General features: G+C 42.9%; 1 protein-coding gene across 3 annotated transcripts in view; it reads right to left on the bottom strand.

The window, feature by feature from the left end:
- Positions 1 to 1,583: 1,583 nt before the first annotated feature.
- Positions 1,584 to 18,324, bottom strand: part of LOC147317141 (tetratricopeptide repeat protein 28-like) — a 197,895-nt gene continuing 181,154 nt past the window's right edge. For 2 of the 3 annotated variants that reach the window (XM_086313820.1, XM_086313822.1), the window contains 13 exons: positions 16,560 to 16,719; positions 13,263 to 13,403; positions 9,819 to 9,963; positions 9,484 to 9,663; positions 8,819 to 9,363; positions 8,306 to 8,553; positions 8,071 to 8,195; positions 7,751 to 7,982; positions 5,920 to 5,996; positions 5,184 to 5,207; positions 4,331 to 4,460; positions 4,127 to 4,234; positions 1,584 to 3,946 (listed from right to left, as the gene is read on the bottom strand). In XM_086313820.1, coding sequence (XP_086169946.1) covers positions 2,334 to 3,946; positions 4,127 to 4,234; positions 4,331 to 4,460; positions 5,184 to 5,207; positions 5,920 to 5,996; positions 7,751 to 7,982; positions 8,071 to 8,195; positions 8,306 to 8,553; positions 8,819 to 9,363; positions 9,484 to 9,663; positions 9,819 to 9,963; positions 13,263 to 13,403; positions 16,560 to 16,719 — 3,728 coding nt within the window. In that variant the 3' untranslated portion in view covers positions 1,584 to 2,333. The remainder of the gene's footprint in view (positions 3,947 to 4,126; positions 4,235 to 4,330; positions 4,461 to 5,183; positions 5,208 to 5,919; positions 5,997 to 7,750; positions 7,983 to 8,070; positions 8,196 to 8,305; positions 8,554 to 8,818; positions 9,364 to 9,483; positions 9,664 to 9,818; positions 9,964 to 13,262; positions 13,404 to 16,559; positions 16,720 to 18,324) is intronic. The other variant, XM_086313821.1, reaches the window with a different exon arrangement.

Genomic DNA, 18,324 nt, shown 5'->3' with positions numbered 1-18,324 from the left:
GGCTACTAAGTGAGGCGGCAGGTCCCTCCTTCTGCAGCGGTGATTTGCGGAATGACGGAGAGGTGGGCCTAACGATTGGCATCATCCAATGAAATCTCTCTTTGGTGACTTTAAACCCACCCACTGTATTTGAGGATGGATTACTTAGAATCCGTTATTCCACACTTGAACGCGTAAAAAATATATAAATATACTAAATATACTAAATATATAATATATTAATAATTTAAAAAGTTGAGCATGTGGTTCCATTAATCTATAAATCTGTAAATAATAATTACTCCATATTTAATTAAAGACGGTACAAAGACACAAACACTGAAACCGAAATGTAATTTTCTTTTGTTGTTACTGAAATAAGCAAGGTATTCCCTGAAAAAGATGACTGGATAGTAGCTTATGTTATCCCAAAACCTATATATACTGTGTAGGATTAGGTGTGCAAGTTACCCATGTCTTGTGCATCAGTCCATATTTTTCCATATTTGTTGCACCATATTTGTTTCAGGTCATCAAACAAATTGTAATATTTAACAGAGAAGTAAATATAAACTGCAGTATTTAAATGATAATTTCATTTAAAAGCTACTATACCTATCAGGCCCTGTTAATAACCAGACCTGGGTGTGACTAGTTTAACTGGACTAGCTTTCCAAAAACATAAACACAACCCAAAAAAAAAACCCCATAGAAGTTTGACAAACATACAAAAAGAAACCCCCGTAAAGGGCAAAAAGTGTCAGGGCACTGTCTGTGACCCAGTGTTTTCTAGTTCTGGACATCATGCTATTTGCTTTTGAATATTCATTGCGATTCTTAGGTTCATGGTTATTCTTTCATCATGTTTTAAGTTTGTTTCTGTTAGCCTTCAGTTCTTAGCAATCTTAGTTCTCTCTCAGTGTCTAATCTTCTTCTGTGTTTAGTCAGTCTTTGTCGCCGTGTTTACTCGTGTCTCCCCAGTCACTGTGTCAAGCTTGCGTCTGTTGTTTCCTGTCCTATTTTGATAGTCTCCTGTCCTGTATCCAATGTGTTCACTTTGTTCAATCTGATTTGTTCCTCCTGTGTTGTCCAGCTGCCTCTACTTCCCTGATCATCCTTTTGTGTATTTATTGTGTGAGTTTCCTTTTGTCCCTCGTTATATCATCTGTTCATCTAAGCTCATGTTTCTGATCTCGGTTTCCATGTTTCAGGTTTTCACATTCCAGGTATCTAGTGTTTCGTATATACCTTCCTCCAGTTTAGCATTGTTAGTTTAAGCTTAGTCCCCGTCCATCTTTCTTTTTAATTTTTTTGTACAGCCAAAAATAAACTGTTTGCTTTTCGTTAAGTCCAGTTCCGTCTCCTTAGTCTGTATTTGCGTCTGCTCTCTCTACTCCAGAGGATCTGACGTGACAAAAATTTTTCTCATTATATTGTTCATATTACTTTCAGCTTTAGCCATGTTATATTTGTACTATATTCAAGTAAATATAAGATTTAAATGATATGCTAATCATTTCTCTTTTTGCGACAGCCGTCCCAACTTGAACTGGAATAAGGTCTCTATAGATGTATGAAGCCACACAAAAGAATAATGTCAAGAATACAAGAAAGCAAACATGATGCTTTATTGAAACAGTTTACTGATAAATGACAGATGGTTGTCATGAAACTTTCATGTTTAATCTAAAAAAATCATGGGCTAAAAAGTCATACATGGTACTTAACACTGAATAGCAAGAGAATCCATGCTTCAGAGCAGACACTCAATTCACAAAGAAATCAGGCAAAATGCCCTTTTGATTTCAATAAAAAATATTAAATCTTTTTCTCCACTCTATCCATCTTTACATGGTACAGGTTTGTTCACTTTTTAATCATATAAAAACGCTTAATACTGATTGTGAAACACTGGAATTAATTTACAAAACATAATAATAATTATTATATTAATAACAATAACAAACAATAACAATAACCATTAAATTTAAAAACAAAAAAAAAAAAGGAAGAAATCAGTCATAGCTGTTGCATCTTGGCCCACACGAACAGCAACGTTTTTTGGGGGAAAAAATACCAAATGGCATTTACATCTACCTGACACACAGTTACACACAAACACAGTATCAGGTCGTTGAGTTTTTTTCATTGCCATTTACAGTGTTATGGGCACAAAGACTAGACGCTCTCTAAAGCACTCATGTGCCTCTGCAGAATCAAACTCACAACCAAAGAAATCCTTCTCGCTGTCAGTCAACCTTGATGGACCAATGGCGGTCCCCAAAAAGTGCCCTACCCCTCCAGCACCCAGGATAGTAAATGATAGATAAAAGTATTGGACCGTTTTAAATGTCTCAGCATTTAGAGGAAGGGAAAAATCTTCCAGGTGACAGGAACTTGTATCCATTGCCAGCAGGTAGTCGGATAGAACGAGCACCAGGGCTACTGCTAGTGGAAATAGTAGGTGATGGGGCCACTTTTCTGGGGTTGGAACAGTGATGTCCATTGGAAGAGTTCTTGCTACCCCTATCCAGTGACTGCAGCCCCAGCTCCCGCAGCTCCAGGCTGTCTTGGGTGTCGTTAGGGGAGCAGTGGCGCGGGGAGAGGTTCAGAAGACTTAGTACATCTCTGCTGGCAGAGGCGAGAGGACCGGGTGTGCTGTGGACAGCTTTGACAGGACCTAGATGTTGCTGTTGTTGGGCCGCAGCATTAGCCCAAAAGGTCTTCAGATTGTGGATAGCTTGTACTTTTTCATCAATGACCCCTCTTCTTAGTCGATCCAAATCCGCCGTGTCAGCTGATGTAGAGCAGGCAGAGCCTGTAGAGGAGTAGGAAAGAGCAGGAGATGGAGCACTACCAGCAGGGGACTGGTGACCAGAACTGGGAGACACGTTGCTCGGGGAACGAGAGATGTGGCCACTGTACGGGGAGCTCGGGTACTTTAATTTGAACTGTGCGTGAGTGTCTGAAGTGGGTGAAGGATGGCTGCCCTCCTTTTGGGAAGACTCAGAGACCGCAGGGCTATTGTAGCCAGAGCTTATCTTCTGCAGTGAAGAAGATCGGGAGGGAGGTTTGGGTCTTGGGGAAGACTGAGCTCGACCACTAGCGCCGCTGTTAGGACGGCTGAACGCACTAGTTTCAGAAGAGCGGAATGCGCTACTCCGTGCTGAGGTTCCTCCAGCTGTCCCGGCCTCTGCACCAGCCCTCTGAAGACTACCCACAGCACGCAAATGGCTGTGAGTCTCTTCCAGAATCTTCTGGGCCAGTTCCTGAGGATCTAGAGGGACAGTTTTTTCTTCCTGAGACTTGACAGTGCTGTCCGTCTCAGTACTGGACTGGTCAGATTCTCCTGTATCTGAGCTGCTCACCTTACCGACTTTCTGAAACGGTGAGTTTGGGCTGGGCACCAGGTTTGTTTTGACGGGAGATGTTGGGGTGCTGACACTGCCCCTCGATGATACAGAAACAGTGTACCCTCTCCCCGTTCCTGTGCTGGAGCCACCGACGACACCCCTGCCTCCCCGGTGGTGGCGCTGGCTGTGGCCTGGTGGCAAAGGCAGAGAGTCACAATGACTTCCCAGGGGCTCACTGCTGATAATGGAAAAGCCCTCATATTCCTCCTCATCTCCGCGGGCTCCCGCCACTGCAGCAGCTGCTCCATGGGGAGACGAGCGGCTGCGAGGAACATGAGGGTGTTTGTGGACCGAGTAGTGTGCTGTGACCCCACCGCGCTGCCGATGAGCAAGGAAATCACAGTCTGACTTGGAAGCAAAGCTCATAGAGGAGGCTACAGAGCTAAGGCTATAAACAGAAATGGCATCAGATACTTGATTGTCCAGGCAAGGAGGAGAGAAGGGAAGGCTTGAGTATCCCATGGGCAGGGGGTTTGACACAGACTGGGCTGAAGCTAGGGACTCAAGGGAGGATGAGCTGTCCAGGCTCAAGCGTTTGGGCAGTTCTGTGGAGTCTGAACATAAAAGAAAAGAGATGATGAAAAATGTGACATGAGATAAACACAGGATAAAAACGGGCTGTTAAAAAGTGCCAATGCACAGTTCAGATTCCAGTGTACAGGGAATCAAGTTAGGAGCTCAACAACAATCAGCAAAGAATGAAAGTGCATAAGCAAAAAAATACATTTACTTACCAAAGAGTGCCAGCAGAGACTGGAGAGCAAAGTGCAAGGTGCGGCGGTTGGCTAGCTTGCCTGTCTTCAGTACTACTTCTTCTTGGCCTACCTCACATAAGTCAAACCCTGCACATGCAAAACAGGACAACAGCTGTAACTTAAATAGACATATGGTAGACAATAGGATAGGGACTTTTTTTTTTTACATAATAGATGACTAACCAAGAGCAGCCAGAAATTCATGGCATCCTGGGAGTCTCCATAGCTGCACACTAATGGACACCTGAATGGGCAGCAGGGAGAAATCCTGTTCTTTCTCTCCTGTCTGTAGTTGGACTAGCACCTGGTGGAGCTGAAAGAGACAGGGGACAACATTACAATAAAGTAGTGGAGATGTAATTAACGGCTTAAAAGTGAACTGGGTGATCAAAGCGTTGCATCAGTAACTTAAATAACCCAAGTGAAAAAATTATACAGCTTCTTCCTTTTAATAATGATTTCATTTTCTTCTCTTTAAGTCGTCCAATTAAAACATATTCATGTATCTTGTATAAGCCTGTGTCCTAAAAAAATATGTCTGAGCCCAGTGCACGAGCAATCTTGGCAATAAAATAACTGTAGGTAAGCTGAGCTGGAAGGGTTTGGGCTTTGTAGGGTTTAACACGCGGCCCGAGAGCACACTTACGTGTTTTGTTTGGGGATTACTTTGCTTTGAACAGAGACATCTTTGTCAACTTGACGCAACTGTGCAGAAACCCCTTCTTCTCGTTTCACCCGACACGATTGAGAAAGGGTTTTTTACATCACAGATTTACCCCTGCTTCCACCCTGAAACATTCCTTTGACCTGAACCAAACCCAAGTTCTAAATCTTAAATACCCCCAAATCCCTTAGATTTGACTGAAAACTAGCAAAGGAAAAACTATGAACAACACAAGACAGTAAACTTTGCATGTGGAGAGGAAAAACAACATGCATTTTCGCCAATACAAAGAGAGTTTAGCAGAACAGACAGTAAAGAGTGATTTAACAAGATAGCTATGGGATGGAGTGCTGGTAGTGAATGCACACTTACCATCGCCACCATATTTTTAACAGCCTTCAGACCACACGTTAGGAGCAGGGGAGAGAAAACAGGTGTTTAATGGCATGCACACAGGCCATTCGCAAAAAAAAAAAGAAAAGGAAGAAAAAGAAAAAGAGTAAAGTACAAGGATTTATGGCAACAAGAGGGTACAGCAACAAGTAACATTAGTGGTTTAACAGATTAAAGTTTATTGCTTGCAGCATATATAGATTAGATCAAGTGTTTCCACTGACACACACACACTTACATTTTGAGGCTATGAAAATTGCCAATCACAAACTAACTTGATGACTTTAAGCATGTGACAGCCACATGTTACACGTAAACAGGGATAAACTACGTCAGTCCCAGATTAATTCTCAGGTGTCATAAGCTTGGGGAGGAAGAGAACAGAACTCAGACTGTAGTTAAGACTTTGGGCAACTAGTTAGAATTCAGTGCTGCATTTCAATGCAGATTAAGCTCCAGCTTGAGTTGCCAGTTCATTAGAGCGTATCCAGTCCTGACATTACCAAATTACACAGTGATAAAATCACTGATATGCTTCTTCTAGCAACGCACTTATAATACAAAGGTGTGGCAAAGTTTCAAAGAAAGTGAAAGGGGACTGCTACAATGCTTTTTAACTCTAAGTAACAGGAATGGTATTTGTCATTTGAACCAAAGACCAGTGGGTACTGGGTGCAAAACTCAACAGCATTTGTTCAGAGCTGCAGGGACCTACCCGGTTGATGAGCTGCTCTCCTGCCTCTGAAGCTGTAATGAGTTTGCACAAAGCTTGCAGAGCTGGCGGTGGCAGACCTAAGGGATTGGATCAAAGGAAGTTCTTCATCATTCATTAACAAGGCACACTGGTTTAAATGGTAGTGGTAAAAAAAAGTGCTAAACATGGGGCGATACATAGATCAATGAAATGGCGCAAACATAAATTGTGTTAAAATGTTCTGAGATTCTATCAGAGTGATGCCAGGAAGGTGTCCTGGGCCCGTATCCCTAAAGAATCTTTGTGCAAAAAGTGGCTCCTAGCGGCCAAATTCTAAGAAAATTCTCAGAGTCATGACGTTTTCTTAGAATTTCCCCTAAAAGTGACACGACAATCCCAGTTAATATAAAAGCTATTCCTCAAGATTCCTAGCGCTTAAAAGGGCTCCTAAGGCGAGATCTGCTAAGAGCAGGGAAGAGGACTTTTAGTGGCTTAGGAGTTCCCCTAAGCAGCTGCACAAAATGGCCAACAGAAGAGGCAGGAGAGATGTCCTGCAAACACTGGATGACAGGGAATTATTGAGACGCTACAGATTGGATCGTGCAGGAATCATGTTTGTGGTGGATCTCCTTAGAGATGCAATTACTTCACCAACTCGACGCCACAACGCTATTACACCGGAGACGAAAGTAATCACAACCCCGAGGTATTTGGCAACCGGGAAAATGCAACAATGCAGCAGTGATGACTTGGGTCTTCAATCACAGACATTGCTAAAAGCTGAGCCGTGTTACCCTCGTTAAGACCACACTGGACTTGTAACGTTGTGATTTCTACTTCATTAAGGACAGCCTCTTGAGATAGGCCATCTTGTTTTCAACGGGGTCCATATGGGAGTGAAAGTACAAAATATGCCAGCTAGGATATTAATATGAGCAAATAAGACACGAATCATTATTTGAACAGGGTGTAATGAGTTTAAGTTTTCACATATTTTAGATTCTAATGGCTATAACCCCTACAGCTTACTATTCATTTTCCAGATATTTACAGTCAGCATAAGATTAGAGTATATAATATGTTTATTGATTTGAGGGTACATCCTTTGCTCATTATCACCAAAAGCTCATTTCCATCAAACTTGTAGGATCAACCAATCACGGCTTTTGAAATGATGACTCATACCTAGCAACGGGGTCAACCACACCTCCTCACTAAGATAGGATTTTCCATCCATTCCTTGCTCAGAGTTCACTGAAAATGTTCTGGAATCACTTCTAAGCTAAAACTCCTGGCAAGGAATTTTTAGGTTAAGTTAGGAGCTCTCTGAGAGGATTCTCAGAATCTTTAGGGATATGGGCCCTGGTCTCAAACTCATCCTGCAGCACGACAACGACCTTGCAACTCCTGTTGGGGCTATAATAAGCTATGTTTAGTGACAAGCATAACACTAAATGCTCCCAGGATTTAGAGTAATCTTCATGTGCATTTTTTAGTAAATAAATTGTGTTTTCTCATTTAATTGGATTATTTGACATCAAAATGTTATGGCAATGTTTTGGTTGTTGTTGTCATTTAAAAAACAAAATGTTGAATCAGGTAGGAATCAGTGCTGCTGTGTAACAGAAGCTTAGCATCATAATGATGGCAGCATTATAGCAAAGACAAACAATATCAAATACAAACAGTATTTAAACCTTTAACTTTATTCAATGAGAAATGTTCAATTTCCCAACATTATAAGCCAGATAAGTTGTCGTAGCACAGGGATTTGCTAGTATTTATAAATCCATAACCTTGGGCACATTGTAAACAACTTGGTTTGTTTTAAATAGCTACATTGTCTACATACCCAGCAGTGACTGTAAGGTGGTGCTGCACTGCTGAAGCCTGTCTCCTGGGTCAGCAGTGGGAAAGAAGACAGCAGCGGGGATACCGGTGCCTGCAGAGTCAAGACGGAAGCCCACAGCTGTCAGCAGAGCCTGCCAACCAGGGACACCCCCTACTTTGTTCTCCACACTCTGCTGGGATGTATACATGGAATTACGCTGGCCATTCTGTATCCTCTGAAGAGACTTTTCCACCTGCAGTGAGCACAGCAATGCACCATCAGTGTTTTTGAGCAGTGCTGACTGTGACATCTTGTAAAATAAGTAACGGTGTGTGTCTCACCAAGTGAAGTAAAACCCTCAGAGCATCGCGAGCCCGATCTGGATACTGTAGAATCTCAGCTAAAGCTTGGCCAATTAGGGAAGATGGGCTGTTAAGCTTCACATCATTGCCAATCAGCATGTATCCTGAAAAAAAGAAATAAAGTAAGAAGAGCTCAGTTTCACAGCGATCTTCTTTTAACTACTTTGTTTATTACTAATGTTGAAATAATGCATAAAGGAATTTCATCCCTGACCTGCCCAGTTGGAAGGGTGTGAGTACTGCTTGCTGCTCTGGACAGTCTTCATGGCATCTGCCAGTGCCGCACTAGCTTTGGTCCCGTTGAGAAGGGCGGAATAGAAGGCATGGACAAAAACCTTGGAGGCAGCAACTGGGACAGGCCACAAGGACACAAGTACACACTGAGCCCCAGCAGCCAGGAAAGCTCTAGTCAGTCCCACAACACCATCTGCTGTGACCTTGCTGCTGGACTCTTGGTATGACCTGCAGCCACGAAAAGACAAGGCTCAAATGTGAAAACTGTAAAACTAAAATGTCAAGCTTGAAATTTGGTATTCTACCCTGTGCTTATCAAATAAATCATGATGTACATTTTAATTACATTTGTGTGTTTAATGAATTTCATGTCAGTCAATCAATTTTGAATTCAGATCTTCAATATGGTTAATCTCATGGTTTTTTTAATGACTTTAAATCTACATTTAAAAAAAATCACTATTTAGTTGTATCGCTTTGCCAGTCTACCTACCCCAGCACAACCAGCTTGACGGGCAACCTCAGATCCAAAATATCTGCAGCTGTAAGCAGGAACTCCTGAAGGGGCGGGCTGTCACAGATGCTCTCCACATCACTGCTGTCATCCTGCATGTGGAGAGACTCTGGGATGGTGTAGCCACTTCCAGTGGAGCCCTTTCTGCCTCGGCCACTGCTGCCTGCTCTCCCCCCTGCACCTCTTCCCACTGTTCCCACTCCCACATTGGCGCTTGCTCCCCCAGGCACAGCCTCAGGGTTTGGGGTGAGCACCAGAGCAGCTAATTTCCAAGAAATGTGGGTGGCGAAGTGGGCGCATTCAGCCTGTGTTAGAGCACTCATGACCCTCTCCTTTGTGGCAGAAGAGCCAGCAAGGGGTTGGCATCCCAGCAGCTCAGCCACCATTAGTGCTTCCTCCTCTGCAGACGGCATAGGTCCCCACAACCAGCGATCCATCACAGGTGAGGGAAGTCTCGGGTTACCCACCACTGCTGCCATTGAGACGCCGCCGCATGGGGCTGGTCCAGGACGCCGAGAATGAGCCTTAGAGGACACCAACAAATTTTACCTTGTAGCACAGCAAAGCTTAGGACGGATGGTGAATAGTTTGTTATAGCATTACAGATTGTAAAAACGTGACAAAGTTTAAATAAGAAGCTGTACCTTTGCACTGGTTCCAAGGCCATGAATGGAGGGCACAGCAATGAGGCTGAAACGCTCATATAAGTATTCATTAGAAGAGCTTCCTTTTAGCAGAGCAAACGGGATGAGGTACAGTTCTCCCTCAAGCACCATCACTAGTTGCCTGTGTCTGCCAACAGGCCCACTGGAGTGCATCAAGCCCTGTGAGGCAAGGATATGAAAACACTTAATCATATAAAGGAAATTCATTTTTTTCTGCTTTTCTGTTCCTCTCGAAAGCACCCTATTGTGTTTTCTTCTCTCTGTCACACAACTGCCTCAACAGACAGGCAATACCCCGCCGAAGTAGTACTTACCCCCTCCATAGGTGCGATGAGCAAATCATAAAGTGCCCGCAGTGGAGGTTTTCCAAGGTTGCTGGAGCGACGGGGCAGGGAAGAGTTGCCATCTTTGGCAGGAGACATTGTGTTGCTGAACAGGCTTGTCATACTCTGGCAACTCCTGCAGAGACACAAAACAAAGTACTGTAGTTTTCATTTTAATCCTGAAAACCTCAAGAAAGTTTCAGACACTTAAGATTCTTCATGATTTTTGAGTTAGGAGTCTTTGCTGAGACTAAACCAACTTTAAACTGTTCAAATATTTCTTTGGGCCTTTCTGGCCTTCTTGTTAATTCCAAAACGCAGTTTTGCCTGTGTGTTGAGAAAGTGGATGACAAAGTCCATTTTTAATTTAATAGATAATGTGTCGCAGAGGATCATCACATTCATATATCTGCTCAAACGTAGAACAAATTTAATCCAAGAGGAGGTAGATGAGGGTAGGATATATTAATTTGTTGTTACCCCTTGGGAAGGCAAGTATAATACAAAGGCTGTTTCAATTCACTCAGTTTACCATGTCAATATGTACACCTTCACTAGATGGCAGTATTGCACTGCTTATCTAGCACTTATTGGCCTAAATAGGGGCCAGACTGGCAGAATCACCACAGAAGGAGAGCACCATTCATGCATTTTCTTCAACATTTTAAATTCAGAACATCCCATCATCTGTTAGTTTTGTTGTCTTCAATCTTTATCAACAAACCAACTCAAGATAACAGCACAATGCGTTTTGGATGCCTGTCTGCTGTGTGAAGGGAATGACAGCCCTCAGCTCACATAGAGAAAGTCAGCATACTGAGAACTGTGCTAATGGTGGCTGAGGGGCTAGAAGCCTTTTCCTTTTTCCTAGCAGGGCCAAGCTTTATAGTCACACTTGTCACTACTCCTCCATCTGTTCCACCAGCCAGAATTTCTTCCGGACCCAGCCAACAGACATCTATCCTGCCCTTCTGGTAGCCCCAGGCCACTGGCTTTCCTCCAGCCTCCCGACTCTCTGTCTCTCTCCCAGGCCTTGGCATAAGGCTCCATGGGAAAGCAAAACAATCGTTTGTTAGCCTGACAAGAAGAATGAGTGAGGAGACAAGGGATAAGCCAAAAGAAGGTGAGTGTCAAGTGTAAAGGGAGACAATGAAAAGAAAAGACTGGGAGCTGTAGAGAGGCTGAACGTGAAGATTGCATTCAGTGGTTGTAAGTGAAAAACGGGTCTTTAAGTGTCATCTGCGTGGTAATCAGAGATAAATAAATCATCCTCTAGTATACATTTAAAGGTGCAGTGTGTGAAATCTTACCACTAGATGTCAGTGGATAGCAGCTTGCTCTGTTTTGTTATCCATCCAAATTCAGGTGTGTAACCCTGGCTACGGTGGCTAATGTAGGATAAAGAACTCTGGATGTCGTTCATCTGTGAGTGTAGGCTGTCAATCTGCTGTTTACCTCAGCTATCAATATGCATGTCTATGTATTCTGGAAGAGGCTGTCAGACTTTGTGAATGAAGGCTGGGTCTCACTCCTGTCTCATGTCAGTGATACTGAGACGAATTGTTGATGATATCCTGAACTTAAGAGCTGATCTTTTGCCACAGTTAGCTGCTGCTAGCCAGCGTTAGGGGAACTTCATTTGAAGCGGATCCAACACTGCTGGGCTCGGACGCCTTGCAAATGAACTCAGGAAATGTGTGAGACGATATTTTTAAAGGTTTATTTTTAGGACATTCAAGCCTAACATTGGCATCTAATTACCCGGTGACAATGTTTAACTGCATGAATAAATACACACGTTTATTCAAATTTTTGTGTGTTACAGCCCTAGCTGCTGTTCAGGAGATGAAGCTTGAGATAAGGAGGAAGAGGATGAGATGAAAAGGAGGAGGAGAAAGACACTATGAGAAAGAGATGATGAAAATATACATGTACAAATGTTAAATGGTCGAATATAGTTGGAAAGAGCTATTGGTGATCTTTAAATTCAAAGTTACGTATAAGGTGTGCTGCGTATGAGGCTGGTGAAATGGCCATGGCATGACAACGTGACAGGGCAACACGGCGGCTTCAACAAACTGGCACTCGCTCCAGTTTGTGTATCTGTAACAATTAATTCGAAGTTTACGAGAACGCATGATTTTGTTAGAGCATGTAATTACACACGAATTCATGTATAACTATGAATACAATATTCTTTTTTTCTATTTAATAACCTAAAAAATAACTACTGTACCTCTAAGCTTATTATATTGGCTGTCTTTGTACTGCTGATAAAATAAACCTTGCATCATCCTTTTGGCAGAATTTTACAGAGAACTGCAAGATCATTAAACAATCTCATCAAGTTACACAACGAAGACACAAAGAGACTTTCATTATCACTTTCCCAGAGTAATCCTTCCAAGCTCCGTACTGAAGACGAGATCTCAGTGCCCTGTACCTATTTGAATTTAAATGTTATTCAATTAAGGTTTCTTTTTGAAATAAACGTATCCTTTCTCTTTGTAATACATAAATATCAAAATCCTGAAGTATTCATATAAATTCATTCCATTAAATGGTAATAGCCTAAACATGTAAGGAAAAATAGCAGGAGAAAGTGAATTCAAAAAGAGCTCTTGAATAACACACAGATTATCTGACACCAAACCTCAAGATGTATGGAGGACAAAGAGGTTTTCTCAATTTTCTCTTGCTTTTGGTATTGTGACAGACGACAGGCTCCTAAGCATGATGAGCTTTATAATTCAGATTTTTTTTTTAAAGGCCCAAAAGAATGAGGGGATTATTACCGGCAGCCCATTAAAGGGGCTTAATGAGCACCAAGACTCAATTAAAGCTGGAATTACCCTCTCATCAAAGAACAGCTCAACTGTGGACGAGGACAGGGAAATATGACCCAGACACACAAGTATGCACACACATGCACGCACATTGTCGGTATACCTTACCAATCAGCCCAATGTAAATTAATACTCTGCATAGTGTCAATAAATAACGCTGTGAACAAGCCAGTGGCGCTCTCACTAAAATCTCATAAATCTGCATAACAAACACAGACATGGCAAACATTTTAAAACCACATTCATCTCCATGTCTGCGCCTGGCAAACAGTCACACGCACATGTGACCACATTCACGCACACACAGGGCTTCCATCAGAGTAGACAGTTGATAAGGGCTTTAGCAGCTTTGGCTTTACTCAGTCTATTTAATAAGGAGGATTCACATGCTGCCTCTGCGCTGGCTAAACAATGGAGAAAAGAGTCCTTTCACAGATGAGCCACAATACCCACGAATCTCCTTACTCGAGCAGAGACTTTTAATCGTCTTCTTTGTGCAAAAGTGGGTCTAAGTAGCATTTGGTGATTAACACTGCCACTCATTAACAGCCAAGGAACACTGAGGTGATGTGCATCAAAACCCCCCTACCTGTTGAACAGGTTGTTTCTGGACACCATGCGCAGGAAGCCCGTTGGATCAGTGACGGAGTTAAGCTTGTTGTTGAGCTCCTCAAATTGTTGATCCAACAAATCTCCCGCCTCACTCTCAGTCTCACTGCTCGAGCACCCTCTGAAAGAGAGAAAGAGATGGAGTGAGAGGCATCCAAGGCCACAGAAATGTTGCCAAGAGAAAAAAAAGCATGTGAGCACAGCAGACAATACACTCTTATATTGTTTCACTGCGGATAAATCAAGTACTCACAGAAACACACACACACAGACACTTCTGACCTGCCAAAAAACACACACCGTTCAACCCTCACACACTTGGCCTCTTTTTTTCAGCCTGGATCCAACAGCCTGATTGTAATCCTTTCAATATAATGCCAGTAATGCTGATCCAGTCGCGGGGGTGTCATCCCCCCCCAATCACTAGCTCGCAACCACTCTCTCATCTCGCCCTTCATGCGTGAACCTCTCCTTTGATATCATGCAACTCTTAGAGTATCTCACAGCAGCTGTATGAACTTCTTGGAACCACCATGGGATCTCTGATTGCCTTGCGCACCTACCACTGCAATTCTTAAAGCCACAGTACGTGGCTCACACTGAGATTCGCTCTCCGGGAATGTACATGGTAACAGACCTATTCAGACTGGATTTTCAAAAAGATGGAGAGATTCCACATGTTAATACGCAGATTTCGACTATCACAAAAGCCGTGTCTTCCGCTCTCTTTATTATCCTGTCTTTCACACACATATGCTCCTCTCCATTTTTCTCCATCCCATTCATTCTGTAGACACTCATTTCAGAGTGCTGCCTCCCTTTCTCTGCACTCTGGAGACTGAATGGGCTGGTAAGTGGGGCCATATGGTGCCCATCCAGGCGCAGTGGTGTGTATGCAACTTCCCATTGGAGAAGTAAATGAGCTGGTAATGGGGCAGGAGGGCCAGACTGCTAGGGGTGGAAGAGACTGGCACTGGGTGGAGCAGCTGGTCACTATGGATCAAACTCCAACTAGAGAAACATGGCACACGTCAAGTGCAGTGTAGCTCCAAGGATGTCAATGGGTGATTTGAACTTTTGATACATCTCAGAACACTTTACATGCCCTACACATATGACTACATCCCCTGTTGTGTGTTAGATCTCTATTCACTACCAGCCTCTTCTTTGACTTTTGGCTCACTGATTTTAGCGTCTCCTCTGAACCTTCCTCCCCATTCTTCCTTAAGGTTACAGTAACCGCCTTCTCTTTTCCTTGGGTTGTCAGACTGGCTGTGTGTTAGGTGGATTCAACACCTCGAGCTATATCAAGAGCCATTATTCCATCTCATTTATTCCCACTGGGGGGGAGAGCAAAGCCCTTTAAGCTTGGTCGTTACTGAAATGAACTGGTGCGATCTTTGTTTTTAAATCAGCACACTGTTAGAAGATCACCTGCAAATCTCTCTCCGCAGCTCTTGTGAGGCCTGTTCAACACCATCAATTCATCCTGTGCATTTCTGGCTACTTTTAGTTTTTTAATCTATCAGTAACAGAGTACCAGTCATCACCTCAGTTATAAGGAATAATACTCACAGGCTCAATATAAGCAATCTCAAATGTCAGCAAATTCCTAGAGGGACGTGACGGGAATGTGCAAAGAAGCTTCCCTCTAGTTTTCCATCAAGTCAGTTATGATAGTTTCAGCAAACTCCCTCCAGGAATTTGCTGACATTTGTGACTCCTTATATTGATGCTATTAATATAATTTTCTACACTAAAGCGATAAAGTAAGATTGCTGAAACGATTGTAATTGATCTCAGGGAATGTTCCAAAAAGTGGTAAAACTACAGGGACAAACATCTTTGCACCCAAAAAATACTCTCCACAACAAAGTGCAGGGATACACAAGGTAAAAAAAAAAAATCCCAGCATTTTACCACATATAAAACACTGGGTCATGACCACATGGCAATTAACATGTAATGCACCAGAACAAGCATAAGTAGGTTATAAAGATTCCCCTCAGCAGTCTAAATCAGGCCTTAGCAGAAGAAGGGTTGTTTTATTGTGAGTGTGTGTGTAAAAGAGTGTGATGCTTCCTGTGATGACAGACATCCACTACCTCCTTAAAAAAACGAACACACCAGCTGAGGGTGGGTGAAGACGCAAGTAACGTACTAACAAAAACTAACAATAATAACATAAAAAGCAGGTTTTATGCGTGTTTCTCTCTGAAAACAGCGTGGCAATTCAGATAACTGAGAGGCGGAAGAAGAATGAAAATGTTTTGATATAAGGCTGAACTCTTGTGACAGACATTGCTGGCGGCTGCGTGTGGTCCTGAGGACTGAAGTGGAGGATTTATTACAAACTCATCCACCGTATAAATCTGAAATATGTGTTTAACAACTCACCTGTCCCACGCGTAAAAGAGCAGAAGAAATTATTTAGCACCAGTTCCCGAGCCGTCTGTGTGTTAATAACGTTAATAATACTGCGCCGTGTGCGTAAATGCACACATTGCTCTTGACTTTTTTTCTGCAGGCTGTCAGGCTTTAGGTATTTAATAAAGTCATTATTAGATATAGTAACATTCATACATTAATCTAATATGTCAACACAGTTCCGTAAATAGCTTTGTTTTCACAGACATTTCAATAAGGCATGTAAAAGCTGTGAAAGCACACAGCCTGAAACACTGCAAACCCCATCAGCTCAGTGCAGAAATTACCGTGGCTGTTCATAAAAGAAGACACACCCTTGCATGAATCTAGTACCTGAATTCTCCTTCTCCATCTAACACTCTACATTAAGCTCAGTTTAGTTTAATACCAGTATTATTGAGGACAACATGCAGGACGAGGACTGAATGTAGAGCTACGGGACAGAGCCAAAGTTTTGGCACTGGACTCACAGCTTTGAGCCATCCACCCGTGCCAATTATGCACTTGTTCTGATAACTTCTCCCCCTCTCATTACAAATAAATGAAGACTGCTAGCGGCAACTATCTCAACAACATCGGGTGCAAAATAAGACATGCTTTTTTTTCCAGCATGACATGCAACACAATTTGCACAATTTGCAGTATGTCGACTTGGTAAATCAGCTTTGTGCAATTCATTTACTTGATCTACCTAAAATGTGGCTCTGTTTAAGGGAAACTAAAACAAATACATGTGCGACGAGTGTACGCTAAGCCATAATCAACAAAGTGAGTTATTAAAGAGGGAAAAGGAAGTGACACAGATTATGAGCTAACTAAATAGAGTTTTCATTTCATTGTTACACCTCACCTGCTATAATAAGACTCTACCCCCAGAGCCTCACGGGCACTGGCGATGTGCTGCTCCAACGAGGAGCCACTGACCACTCCGCCGACACCTCCCTCTTGGAATTCCGACCCCCCTTCGGCTACGCCCTCGCCCAGGTACACCTCATGAAACTTCAGGATGCCTGTGGAGAGAGTGAGAGAGAGAAAGGAGGGGAGTGTAAATATGACTGGCTGCTTTCAGGTGGTTATGAAGTGTAATGACAAAACAAATGAAAGTGGCTATTTTCCACCCTCTCTCTTTCCTTTTTTTTTTTTTTTTAATATGTTCCTATTACTCGCTCTCGACGGTGGCAATATTGGATTATTTCAACTGAGAGCTGTGGGTGAGGGCACGTGCAGCAGTGCATCTGCGGAGCAAAATGAATAAAACAAATATTGTTCAATAAAAGATAAGAGTAGGCTGCCCGTGCCATCTGGTGCCTGCCGCGAGAGCTCGGCTAAGTTTCAAGCAGGTGGGGAAGAGCACATCGGGCGAATACGGCTGTTTGTGTGTGTCTGGTTTGTGGGTGTGTCAGTGTGTTTCACCATTTCGTATTAAATGTGTTTAAATAGACGGGTAAAGTGATTCCGGTGAATATGCACGTGCATGCTAATTCAGGCCAGAATGTACACTAGTGGAGTAATTACAGCATGACATTAGGAGCCCCATTCATTGACTGCAGACTCTTTAGAGCTGGACATGTTTGTGTACCAGCTGGATGCCAGGGAATGCCAGGAAGTGACAGACAGGCGATTAGTGAGCAAGTGGCTCCCTCTTAGCCTGGGGCAATATTCGATGCTTTGAAGATGTACTCCGGTCCCTGTAGTGTTCCTCCCCTCCTTATGACTAGTGCTTGGAGGTCAAGTTCATCTGGTTGCCTGGGAGCTGGATTTGATCAAATGTTCAGGCTCTTGTGCCTTGGAACATGGGTCACGGCTCTCATTTCCTTTCTTCACACGAGAGTCAAAGCAAAGCCAGCAGTAGGGCAGCCACAGCAGTCGGGCGACATGCACCGTAGCTTATTCTTTGTACAACTGGAATTTTACAAGGCAAACAAAAGGGGCTGCGCTAGCATCAGCGCTACTCAGAGTGTAAACAAAAGAGAGAAAGATTTAGGAGTGTATAAAGAAGTGCCAGGACAAAGCAATATCAAGAAAACGGATGAAAACAAAAGCAAACATGAAACATAAAAGCAGGGAAGACTTTTGCTGTTGACACGTGTGAAGATGACGCCACTGGTGTTTTGGCTGTGTCGTTATCGGTGACACAATCAATTAGCATAGTTCACAGGCAGATGCCTTCTGGGGGTGAAAGGCGAGGCAGGGGGGCAAATCCTAGCAGTGGAGTGGCAGGTGGCACTGTCGCTCAGTGTTAAAGCTGGCCTTCCTACCCCTGCAGTGCAAAACAAGCCTCTAGCCTCTGGGCCTTTTATGTGCTTTAATTTGAACAAGCAAGCGTGAGCGTGGGGCTGCTTTTGCTTTAAACCAAGTAGCTTCTGTACAGACAGAATAATTTCATATTATTGATCGCCTTTGCACAAATCGTGCCACTTCAACATTTCTAAGCCATTTTTTAATAGTCATTTTCTGTGCTTTTGCCACATTTCAGGTTATTAAAGTAAAAAAAAACCAAAATGTTGCATTGGAAGTACACACACTTAAATGTTTTGAATAAAAGAACAAAGTAAAACAAAGAGATTCAGGAGAGCAGTAGTCAGACAGACATGATGGGATTTCAGCAACTCATT

The sequence above is a fragment of the Aulonocara sp. 'chitande type north' Nkhata Bay genome, linkage group LG12 (assembly GCF_057382095.1).
Source record: "Aulonocara sp. 'chitande type north' Nkhata Bay isolate Kocher_YH1m ecotype deep benthic linkage group LG12, A_spYH_male_GT1.1, whole genome shotgun sequence".
In the NCBI taxonomy this organism is placed as follows: Eukaryota; Metazoa; Chordata; class Actinopteri; order Cichliformes; family Cichlidae; genus Aulonocara; species Aulonocara sp. 'chitande type north' Nkhata Bay.
This window is presented reverse-complemented; position numbering and strand designations above follow the sequence as displayed.